Raw genomic sequence first — 12,617 nt, 5'->3', positions numbered from 1 at the left:
TCAGAGCAGTTTTTAATTATCTGTAGCAAGCATTTATTTTTACAGTATGGCATATAATAACTCTCAGAATGTAGAAGAGCAGAGCAAACCTTATTTTTAAGTCCTTTAGTTCCCCAAGTTAACTTAGATGTAAGCAAACTCGCCAAATCACCATAGATGCATTTCTAAGAATAATTACTTTAATTCAGAGAGTAAAACTAAAGCCTGACTTCATGTTGGACTGGCAGTATACAATTGCAGCATTGTAGTCGGTCAGGCAGTGAGGACTGGTGACGCTTTGTTTATCCAACCAATCTAGTTCGAAATTTTCCTAGGAGACCTTTTGATATAAGGTTAGCACTTTGGAAGAACCTTATTGTAACATTGAAGCCTTGGAAGAATATTTTAGGGCAAAGGGTCAATTCAAAAAGATCACTTCTGGCAAGATCAAGTGGCGTTCAAATCTGTCAGTTTTGGTTCTTTCCCTTTCTCATTTTTTCAATCAGCTCATTAGATTTCTGCATCACTTTGTGATTTTTTTAAAGTATTCACAAAACTTCTCAAGCATATAGTGCACAGTTATCCTAATATGCACATTTTTGTTTGCAGTTTTGCCTAATATACATAGTTTTATAGACATTTTTTCTAACATGCATTTTTTTGTTATTTTCACTAAAATTTGCATTTTATTTACATTCCCCTAATATACACATCAAGGGACGCGGGTGGCGCTGTGGGTTAAACCACAGAGCCTAGGATTTGCTGATCAGAAAGTCAGAGGTTCGAATCCCCGTGACGGGGTGAGCTGCTGTTGCTCGGTCTCTGCTCCTGCCAACCTAGCAGTTCGAAAGCACGTCAAAGTGCAAGTAGATAAATAGGTACCGCTCCGGTGGGAAGGTAAACGGCGTTTCCGTGCGCTGCTTTGGTTTGCCAGAAGCGGCTTAGTCATGCTGGCCACATGACCCGGAAAAACTGTCTGCAGACAAACACCAGCTCCCTCAGCCTGTAAAGCGAGATGAGCGCCGCAACCCCAGAGTCGGTCACAATTGGACCTAATGGTCAGGGGTCCCCTTTACCTTTAATATACACATCACATTTTTGTTTGTTTGAGAACTTCATTGTAAAATTCAAATTCAAGTGCAAATTAGGTAGCTTTGCTTTAAAATGCAAACCAAACCACATGATCAACCATCAAACCCAATTCTTTGCTACTTGATAATCAGGGAAGGAGTTTTGCTACTTGATAATCAGGGAAGGAGTTTTGCTACTTGATAATCAGCTCATTCTCTGAAATTCAGAATATTACTGACATCCCTTGTAGGTTGGGGTTAAGTATGTGACATTCTTTCCTCCCTCTCTGGCATCACTTTTTTTGCTGAGACAAACTTAATAACATTATCTAATTCATTGAATTAACTCTGTGCTACAGTAGGGATGTTTTTGCCAAATTGTCCTTCAAAAACGTCTTAAACAGGATTTTTAAAGTCTGTGTACAATTGCTTATGGCAATTTCAGAATATTATAAAATATTTCAGCATGTTATTTTAGACTGATATAAAGTATTTTACTCAGTTCTGTGACTTCTTGACCATGTGCTATTATTTGTAAGAACTCAGCTTCCTCTAAATATGACAACTTTAATTTTTACACCATAACAAGACCTAAAAATGTAAATGTGGTTTATCTAGAAAGTTATAAAAAAAACACCTGGATGTAGCAAATACTATTGATTTAAAAATAAGGTTGAAGGGAAAAGAAATGCCCATTAACCAAATATTTTTAACCTGTTGATTTGTAAACATGCTTTTAAATATGTGAAACCTTATAGCCTAGTAACAGCATTCAGTTTTCAGATATGGCAAAGCTACATCTTCCTCATATCTTCAGTGCCTTGTCACTTGTTCTCCAGCTTAAAAGCACAACGGAAAGGATATGGTTCTGATTATGGATTCTGTCCAACACTGGACACACAGAGTTGTGTTTACACAATGGACTTTCCCTCTCTTTTCCTTGCACACCCTTAAAATCTGCTCTGGACGGTCCTCCAGCACAAGCGGTGGAGAAGAGGAATGTTCCGTTGTGCAATGGAAAATCGGCTGTGCCTCTGAAACAGCAGCATTGGATACAATGCTAAACATTTTGTATTTTGTTGACCAAGACAAAAAAATCTTTTTTTCTTTGTGATCTTATGTTGTCCAGGTATTTATCTCTCAGATTTGACATACATTGACTCGGCATACCCATCGACAGGGAGTATTTTGGAAAATGAGCAGAGATCAAACTTAATGAATAACATACTCAGAATAATTTCAGACTTACAGCAGTCATGTGAATATGGTAAGTTGCTATGCATTCATACTGCAGCATTGTAATTAATCATTGAATAAGGTTCTCTGAATATAAAATCCATTAATTCTAATCACCTATGTTCTGGGGTCAGCTACCCATCAAATGCAAGAGTTCCCTCCTAACGGAGCATAACACTCATAAGGCAAGTTTTACCCAACTCTGGGGACATGTGGAGTGGCAGCGCAAACACCTCTTCCAAAGCCCTACTGGCTCTGGTTAATTACAGCAGAGAGAGGAATAGTCTTTTTTACCCTTTCCCGTGGCAGTTCTAGCGTGGTGCAAGAGAAGGACCCAGATCACGACCCTCACCTGTCCAATGGATCCTTGACTGACCTCGCTCCACCTCGCCCTCACAATGTCCCATTTCAAAGCCTTGCACTTGTTTACTGCTGGTGGCACAGTACCTCCAAAATAACCTGAGCCTTCTGTGGGTGGAGCAGGGGCTTCCATGGTAGTGGAGGAAAGTAGAGGCAGGTGAAAGGACACCTAGAGCACAGATCAGGTGTTAGGCATGCTTCCTTAGTAATAGTAGTTTATCAAGTATATTATTATATACTTAAGTGATGTTTGAAAATCTGTTTGTTTATGCAGACCTTTGGGACAGAATGTTTGAATTCCACCCTTTGTTTTGCTGCAGTAGACTAATCTAGCTACCCCTCTAGGAGTTAGTACCACAACAGAATAACATCCATTGTCCATTATAGTGTGTTCTTCCATACATTTGTGCGGTTAATCTACAGTTGCATTTGTTTTATCTTTTTGAAGGATGGCATAGCGTATTTTGTTGCCCAGAAATTAATGGGGTGTGAGAAGCATGAGGTGTTAAGTGCGTATTTTAAGGAATTAATAAAATGTAGTGAATCTATGGGATTGGATAAGCAATTTTAAAAAAATACATGTGCAAAAGTCAGCTCTTGATAAAGGATGCCAAAATGCTGATTACAGTTTGCTTGCTGTCTAGATATTCCTGTGTTGCCTCATGTCCAAAAATACTTGAATTCTGTTCAGTATATAGAAGAACTTCAGAAATTTGTGGAAGATGACAATTATAAGTAAGTATAAAATCGAGTAAATTAGAATATAACAATTGTTTTTGCTTTCAAAGCTAAGTAATATTTCATAAACGTAAAGGACCCCTGACAGTTAAGTCCAGTCGCAGACGACTCTGGGGTTGCGGCGCTCATCTCGCTTTACAGGCCAAGGGAGCTGGCGTTTGTCCACAGATAGTTTTTCTGGGTCATGTGGCCAGCATGACCAAGCCGCTTTTGGTATTTCATAAAGAACAAGAAATGAAGGCAAGAGCAATCCCTTAGTTTCATGGAATTTTTGGGAGCTCCTTGAATTGTAGTCTGCCTTGCATCTCCCTTGATTGTAATTTAAAGATAAGCCATAGGTAGCAACCAAAGTCTTCAAATAATCCATGGGAAAATGACTTGTTAGTCCTGACTAATTTACATGTTTCATTTGTTTAATAAAAGTATTTCTAACCCATTTTCCCTCTAAATACACCCCAGGGTGGTGAATAGTATATGAATACATGAAAAAGCATTGTCTAGCGGTTCCCACCTATATTGCGTTATAAGCAAACCTTTTTGTGGTTGTTTCTAAATACAGGCTTTCATTAAAGATAGAACCCGGAACAAGTACCCCACGTTCTGCTGCATCTCGTGAAGATTTAGTAGGTAAATGTTTACCGGACAACAATAAAGTTTAAATATTTTTTAACATTTCTTTGTTTCTAAACTTGTCTGTTAAAGGTGTAAAAACAGTCAGTATCAAATGTGTCCTGAAGAATATACACTGGCCCAGTGCTTTTTAAGTCTTGCAACTATTATGCAGTGGTAGCTGGTTTCAGCTGTTCAGTGATAACTTAAACACTGGAGGTACTTCTTGTTTCTTAATAAGAATAAAACTTAAAATTGAAACTTACCTGGGATAGCTCAGTTGGTAGAGCATGAGACTCTTAATCTCAAGGTTGTGGGTTTGAGCCCCATGTTGGGTAAAACATTCCTACATTGCAGGGAGTTGGACTAGATGACCATCGTGGTCCCTTCCAGCTCTATAATACTATGGTAAAAGGAAAAGGGACCCCTGACCGTTAGGTCCAGTCGCGGACGACTCTGGGGTTGCGGCGCTCATCTCGCTTTACTGGCCAAGAGAGCTGGCGTACAGCTTCCGGGTTATGTGGCCAGCATGACTAAGCTGCTTCTGGCGAACCAGAGCAGCACACAGAAATGCTGTTTATCTTCCTGCCAGAGTGGTACCTATTTATCTACTTGCACTTGACGTGCTTTCGAACTGCTAGGTTGGCAGGAGCTGAAACCGAGCAACAACGAGCTCACCTCGTCACAGGGATTTGAACCGCCGACCTTCCGATCAGCAAGCCCAAGGCTCTGTGGTTTAGACCACAGCGCCACCCGCGTATATGATGAACTGTGATTAAAAACTACATACTAACCAAACACTAAAAACATGTTTTCAACATTTAACAAATGCCAACAAATTACTTGAACGCTGCTATATTAAAGGTGACATCAGTGGCTGCTTTACATTTGTGTGTATTTTGAGAAGGATGTTCTTGTGGACTTCCATTATTTGGTAAAAAGCAATGAGCATTCGAAGGAGCTCTTTCTGTGTTCTTTTTAAAAAATGGAGTTGAGGTAGTCAGGAGACAGATTTAGGGATAGAGAGCTGCTGTGTCTAGAGCTTAGGAGAGAATTTTTCTAGGAATTCATTTCCAACTTTTTACAAATCCCTCCATCTGAATATTCTTTCTCAAGAAGCGAGTCAGTAATAACATAAAATATCCATACCTAATAGTGTGTGCATTTTCTGTGTCTGGAGAATAAGGGATTTAGTACATTTCAGGAGACATTTTTCATATTTGGAGAATCTTCAGATTGCAGGAATATCTCCCAATATTACTATTAAGGATGTCCACATACCATACAGACAAATAACATTGGCCAATTACTGAAATATCTCTTACATCTCCATAGTATAGCATGACATACTTGCATCAGCTGAAAGAATGTGTTAAGCATGCCAATTTTCACATGCGTTAGTTCTCTAGTTTTCACAAACCTATTTCCTTGTCTGACTTCAGTTTGAGGATACTAGTTACCAAAGGCTTACTATGTTCATGCCAGGGCCAAAAGTCTGTTTTGATATTTCAACAAGATTTACTGTGTTTTTAAAATAAATAAATGAATACCAGTAGGAGCCAGTAGGAGAACACTTCAGTCTCCCAGGACATTGAGTACAGGATCTCAAAGCAGCTGTCTTATTACAAAAGAATCTCAGAAACCGACTTGAAAGAGAAGTGGCTCAATTACAACTTATCACTAAACTGAAAACCATGGAGAGACCTGATCTTAATAGAGATATTGGATTCTTGTCTCATTTCATATGCTAAAGCTATTTTTGGTCATCTGTAGGACTGTAGTTTCCTGTAGGACTAATTGCAGTCGTTAACAGTCGCCCACAGGTTTACTATACCCATTAAATCAATCACCCATCTCCTCTTACCCTCCTGAGAAAAACCCCACCCCACCCTCCCACTGTATATAAGGGTCTGGTGACTTCTATTTCAGTGTATCTGAAGAAGTGTGCATGCGCACGAAAGCTTATACCAAGAACAAACTTAGTTGGTCTCTAAGGTGCTACTGGACATTTTTTGAATATATTTAAATAAATACTTGTTATATAAGAATCCATTCATGTATTTTTTAAATTATCAACTTTACTTTGGGCATAGAAATTGGGGAGTCATGAGTATGATAAGTATTTGTCGTGTTCACCTAAAATTTGCTCTCTCTCTTTTTTCCAGGTCCTGAAGTGGGAGTTTCTCCACAAAGTGTTCGAAAAAATACTACAGCTGAAGGAGCACTACTACCACCGACTCCTCCATCCCCAAAGAATCTGATGCCACACGGGCATAGAAAATGTCACAGTTTAGGATACAAGTTAGCATTTGATTTGATATTCAGCTTAGATGCTGTGTGTTGTGGACATAATCCCCATATGTTAGCCCTTTTATCCCATGATCCCCAATCTTATTACTTAAAGAATAATTTGTCTTGGTACCTTTTTGTCGTTTTGTTTTAGCATCTAGCGGCCTGCTTTGCATGTATCATTAAAGCCATGGTGTAAAATAAGCCAGGACACCATGAATGAGCAGTTTGCAGTTGAATTTTTTTCACAGGCCTGTTTTAGGTTCATTAAGGTGGAGTGAGCTCGCCACCAGCCACATATGGAAGGCTACCAGGGATTTATAAAGTCTCCCGCTATTGCAATCCGTGTGGGCCTGCAGAAGCCTGGTGTCCTATCCGATTCTTGGCAGCCACAGTACATAACTGGTGGCTGTCCTTGGCTAGTTGGACCACAGTTTGTGCAGTCTTCTCTGTAGGAATCCTGCTGCCATTTGAAATATCCCTTTGTGCCTCCTGAGCTGATCTAACGCAAATTAGCACTTATTTATTCATCACCTCAAAAACTCAAGAAGACACCATTAGAAAGTTCAAAACACAGGGAGGGTTGCTTTACATTTACTTTTGAAACTGCTCCCAAATTTTCTAGTGTGAATGGCAAAATCTACACATAGCACCATGAATTGTGAATGGTGCATGTACTAGGGAGCCAATCCTTTATTGCTAGTGTTGTTGCAGGGAAAAGGCAGTCATTTTAAAAAGAAGGTGTGGTAAATCACTCTGTGGTTATTTTGCCACTTAAACATTCATACTTTTTGTGCCCATGTTCAAAATGCGTGAATCCCCTCTGCAATAGATCCCTGTCGTACACACTTGGTGTACTCTTTTGTTTATATACTTGCCATGCTGTGTTGGATTGTTATCGTGGAGAACTAGAACATGAGTACAGTGGTGCCTCGCAAGACGAAAAGAATCCGTTCTGTGATTCTCTTCGTCTAGCGGTTTTTTCGTCTTGCGAAGCAAGCCCATTGACGGATGCTGATCGGATCAGCTGATAAGCGGCTTAGCGGCTTAGAAAAGGGGGGCGGAAGGAAAAGAAACCAGCAGGAACTCGCAAGACATTGTCGTCTTGCGAAGCAAGCCCATAGGAAATTCGTTTTGCGAAGCACCTCCAAAACGGAAAACTCCTTCGTCTAGCGAGTTTTCCGTCTTGCGAGGCATTCGTCTTGCGGGGCACCACTGTACTAGAAAATGTATTACCTTGATACGTAAAATGTGTTATGTTCTAAAGTAGTTGTGCATTTTGTTTTTATCTCCTTTGTTCTTTTTGTAGTTTTATTCATAAAACAAACACAGCAGAGTTCAAAAGCGCAACATTCCCCAATGCAGGACCAAGGCATCTGTTAGATGACAGTGTCATGGAACCACATGCCCCATCCAGGGGACAGGCAGAGAGCTCCACTCTTTCTAGTGGAATTTCAATAGGTAAGATGTTAAGCCTTCTGAGCAGTGAAAGGTATTTCTAGGCTTGTATCCAAAAGTATTAGAGGGATCATTTTTTATGGTACTGGAACAGTTCCACATAAGGCTTTTTTACCCTAAGAAAAGGATAAACTCTGAAAAAACTTCAATATAAAATGTTAATAATAATAATAATAATAATAATAATAATAATAATAATAATAATAATAATAATAAATTTTATTTATATCCCGCCCTCCCCAGCCACAGCCGGGCTCAGGGCGGCTAACAACAATCAAATAATAATCACACAATCTAAAAATATTTCATTATAAAAATTAATTAAATCAAATTGATGGCAACCAATTAAGCAGAATTATGTGCAGGTTGCCAGAGGAGGGAGTCAGGCTGCGCCCTGACCAAAGGCCTGGCGGAACAACTCTGTCTTGCAGGCCCTGCGGAAAGATGTCAGGTCCCGCAGGGCCCTAGTCTCTTTTGACAGAGCATTCCACCAGGTTGGAGCTGCAGCCGAGAAGGCCCTGGCTCTAGTTGAGGCCAGCCTAACCTCTCTGAGGCCTGGGACCTTGAGGATGTTATTATTTGCAGACCGTAGGTTTCTCTGTGGGGCATACCAGGAGAGGCGGTCCCGTAGGTACGAGGGTCCTAGGCCGTATAGGGCTTTAAAGGTTAAAACCAGCACCTTAAACCTGATCCTGTACTCCACCGGGAGCCAGTGCAGCTGGTATAATACCGGATGAATGTGGTCTCGCAGCGAAGACCCCATAAGGAGTCTCGCCGCGGCATTCTGCACCCGCTGGAGTTTCTGGGTCAGTCTCAAGGGCAGCCCCACGTAGAGCGAGTTACAATAATCCAGTCTGGAGGTGACCGTCGCATGGATCACCGTGGCTAGGTCAGGACGAGAGAGATAAGGGGCCAACTGCTTAGCTTGGCGGAGATGAAAAAATGCCGCCTTTGTTATAGCTGTAATCTGCGACTCCATAGAAATAATGTGTTTCTTACTAATAAATTTTATAATTTGGAGCCTGAGTTCATGGCTCTCCTCAAACCCCCATCAACTGGCTCGCCAGTATCTGGTCCAGTGACCAACTCCCTCCTGCCCAAAGATGGAAATACCCAAGTGAAAGTGCTTCTGAGAGATTTCTGAATTTTGCTTTGCTCACAAGGCAGCAGCTCTGGCCATGCATGCATCCTGTTTGGTCTTGGTCTTCTCTGGATTGCCCCTCTTATGGGTGGATGGCATGCTTGATGACCCTTGATGAGTGCACCCCCAATTTTACTTTGCAGCCAATTGTTACCTGTCCCATATGTGATGTTACATATGATGTCAGTTGTGGAGCCAATGGTCATGGTTTGGGAAAAACTGCATTGTGGGTCCAATTCACATCCCTGTTGGGCTTGATCTTGCATATGAGTCAGAGGTCCCCATGCTTGCTGTCACAGGCTTTGCAAATTTGCGTCTCTTCAGTTCTGTCAATGTAATTAATAACAGCTGGCTCTATAATAGTCATAACATTGCTGTGTGTGTCAGTTGATCTATCCTCAGCGCCAAATCCAGTACCAAGCATTGATACTGCTGCTGGCGCTGTGGTCTAAACCACAGAGCCAAGGGCTTGCCGATCAGAAGGCTGGCGGTTCGAATCCCCGTGATGGGGTGAGCTCCCATTGCTCTGTCCCAGCTCCTGCCAACCTAGCAATTCGAAAGCATGCCAGTGCAAGCAGATAAATAGGTACCGCTGCAGTGGGAAGGTAAACAGCGTTTCCGTGCGCTCTGGCACTCGTCGCGGTCCTTCGTGCACCAGTAGCGGTTTAGTCATGTTGGCCACATGACCCGGAAAACACCGTACAAACGGCGGCTCCCTCGGCCTGAAAGCAAGATGAACCCATTGTCACTTTTGACTGGACTTAACTGTCCAGGGGTCCCTTGCCCCTTTACCTTTACTGCTGCCTCTGTACTGATAAGTTTGGCAGTGTCTGTGGTGTTCCATGCTGTTCTCAGGGTTCCATTAGTATCAGGAAAGACCCTGGACGTGAGGCACCAAGCAAAGAGAATAAGATCTAAACGGTTGCCTTCATCCTTCCTTGCTGAACTGAAGAAGAGTATAGAATAAGAGACTTAAAACTTTCTCGTCTCCTGAATGCCTCCCTACCCAGCCAGTAACTGCTATTCTGCCAAGGACCTTCCCTCTTCTGGTTTTAGAGAATATGTGGCAGCTGTTTCAGAATTCTGCTCCAGGTTGCTAATGACACTCTGCTAGTTACTATTTTTTATGTTTCCAAAGGAAAATACAACTGGGGGCTTATTCATACGTCCTCTCATCCTGCTGCTTCCCCCCAGGAAAAGCTGCTCTTTAGCGCTCAATTGGAGCAAATGGTAATTTGGGTTTTCCCTGAGAAAGGAGCAGGGCAAGGGTAAAACCACTTGGAACTGTGCCTAGAAAACGCAGGTCAAGCAGAAGACCACAGTAGTGTGGGCAAGCCCTTGCTTATCTGTTTCAGAAGAAGTCCTCTGTGTAATATCTCTTTGAGGAAAGCACAGTTGTAACCTAAGTAGGCCTTCTTTTTATTTTAACTTTGCAATTCAGGCTCCACTACAGTGTAGCTCATTTTGGCGTCATGAACATATCACAGAAATATGTTATGTTTAATTGCTTTGGATATAATTATTTCATCATTTTTTCTATTATCAGAAATCATACGTTGTTTGGCACTAAATAAATGTGGTACTTGTAAACATTCATAAACAATATGTATGTTGCCTTAAATTAATTGGGGGTTTATCATTTATCATAACCATTTCACCCTTTGTTCACATCCTGCCTGTCATCGCATCGCATTTCTATTTCTGTTGTAACCTTGCCCAGACCAATTGACGGCCAAACCACAATCTGCGCTCATATGTACTCTACTGGTCACAATGTTTTTAGAAAAATAATCTGATTTTTTTGTTTTCTCTAACTTGAAGATTTTAGAAGCGTCATGAGTAAGAATCTGCATGTATCACCATTTTTACCCCTTTGTAACAAAGACTTCATTTATAGTTTTGGAATGCACAAATCCCCGAGATGTATTAGAAATTGCATGAAAAATGCAGGTTCTGTCTGGGCTGGAAGATACTTACGACTTGTTTTCAGTGCAAGCTGAATTCAGACAGATTTAGGGGAAACCAATCCACAATTGTAGTGCTATAATGATTTGCCTCTCTCATTGCTCAGAATTATATTCAGTTCCTAAACTGGCTTCATTTCCATTCCCATATTCATCATGGCTCCATTGTCTTAATCTTTAAAGCCTTTTGTGACCATTTGTTTCTCTGCCTTCGTATCCCCATATGCCAATGAGCTTCACTCCTCCAGGGGCCTCCTGCTCTTTTCAATGTCCATACTTCCTCCCTTCCTGCTTTTAAGTCTAGGGTTTATGGGAGCAATTCAACTTTGTGTGGTTGCAAACATTCCATCAGTGCAAGCTTATCTGCTTGTCCCAATGGAACAATCTTCCTTTTCCTTTCTCCGTGCACTGTTCTTGGGGTCCACCCAACCCCCCCCAAAGCCAATTTGGAAGGAGGAGGGGAGAGGGAAGCCCTTTTGCATGGACTTCCACTAGTGCAACCAGTGAGTTGAATCTAGCCCTGTGTGTATCTTTCCAGGGCTAGATTCAACTCACTGGTTGAATCTATCTTTCCTTCACCTTTTCCTTCAAATTCCTCCAAGCTTACCAATACCATCTTTTTAGGAAAGCCTTAACCCCTCAACCCTACCCATTAAACTTAGCTTTTAGCACTCTTGCCGCCACTTCATACTGTTTTCTTGTGTTGTCTCACCCGTTCATTTAACGACAAGATTGCAAATGCGTCAGCCACATCTCAGCATAGGGACTTACCCTTTCGTTACTCCATGAAGTTCAATGCACACTAATAATAGAGTGCATTTCTGTTTTGGTCTTCAGTTACATGTTCATACGTTTATTTTCTACCCTTAAAATATATCTTTTTCTTGGGTGGGCATACACAGCTTCAGAATAAAATTTACCTCCCTCTGAATTCAGAGACACCTGTCTCTTCAGTGAGTGTGTTTAGAATTGTGGCCTTTTGTTTGAAAAGAAGAACCTATATCTCTATGGCTTTGATGGTCACATAGTAATGTTGCTTTGCTATCTGTTTTTGGGGTTTTTTTGCCACTGTGCAGGACAAACATGAGTTGTTGCATACATTTTTGGAGTAGTTTATGTGCCATAATTCACTGGGATCCAAAAAGACTTCAAAGCCCTTAGTGGGGTTCTGAGTGGCGAAAGTGCAAGATACACATTTATTAAACACACACACATGTTTTCCTTTCTGTGCAATAGAAATTTGGCTTGGTTTAAATATCATATTAAAATTCTGTAATTGAACTTTTGTGGTTCAAAAGTTTGTATTTTCAACATGCATGTACCTGAAAGTAAGCCATTTAATTCTTTTTACTACTATCTCCTCCCCCCTTTGTACAAGAATTAAAAGAATCCAAATTTTCCCTCTTTTTTTCAAATATAATTTTATTGATTTTCAAATTTTAACAATTGTATAATACAATAACATAACAACCATTATATCATTTGCTCTGCCGAGCATCCAATTTTTTCCCCTGGGAAAGGGCAAGAAGCTTTAGCCCTATGTGATGTTTGCCCCCCCCACCCCCATTGCTGATTTTCAAATAAAATACTGGGTAGGTTTTATTTTAATAAAGCATAATCAGAATTAATCCAGCAAGGGACACTCACTTTATTTTGCCTTTAGTGCTTCAATTTCTAACAAGATTGACAACAGCATTTTGTAAAAATGAACTATATTAGAAGAGCAGCAGCAAGAATACACAACTGTACTTCTTTTCCCAAGTGTTATGAACC

General features: G+C 40.9%; 1 protein-coding gene across 2 annotated transcripts in view; it reads left to right on the top strand.

Annotated features, from left to right (window-relative positions):
- Nucleotides 1-12,617, top strand: part of RALGPS2 (Ral GEF with PH domain and SH3 binding motif 2) — a 97,219-nt gene that overhangs the window by 63,191 nt on the left and 21,411 nt on the right. For both annotated transcript variants that reach the window (XM_081194420.1, XM_081194421.1), the window contains exons 9-13: nucleotides 2,179-2,316; nucleotides 3,290-3,380; nucleotides 3,943-4,010; nucleotides 6,158-6,293; nucleotides 7,591-7,742. In XM_081194420.1, coding sequence (XP_081050546.1) covers nucleotides 2,179-2,316; nucleotides 3,290-3,380; nucleotides 3,943-4,010; nucleotides 6,158-6,293; nucleotides 7,591-7,742 — 585 coding nt within the window. The remainder of the gene's footprint in view (nucleotides 1-2,178; nucleotides 2,317-3,289; nucleotides 3,381-3,942; nucleotides 4,011-6,157; nucleotides 6,294-7,590; nucleotides 7,743-12,617) is intronic.

Source organism: Podarcis bocagei (genome assembly GCF_964188305.1).
Source record: "Podarcis bocagei genome assembly, chromosome: 5".
Lineage (NCBI taxonomy): Eukaryota > Metazoa > Chordata > Lepidosauria > Squamata > Lacertidae > Podarcis > Podarcis bocagei.
The sequence above is the reverse complement of the archived record's forward strand: the minus strand, read 5'-3'. Positions and strand labels throughout refer to the sequence as shown.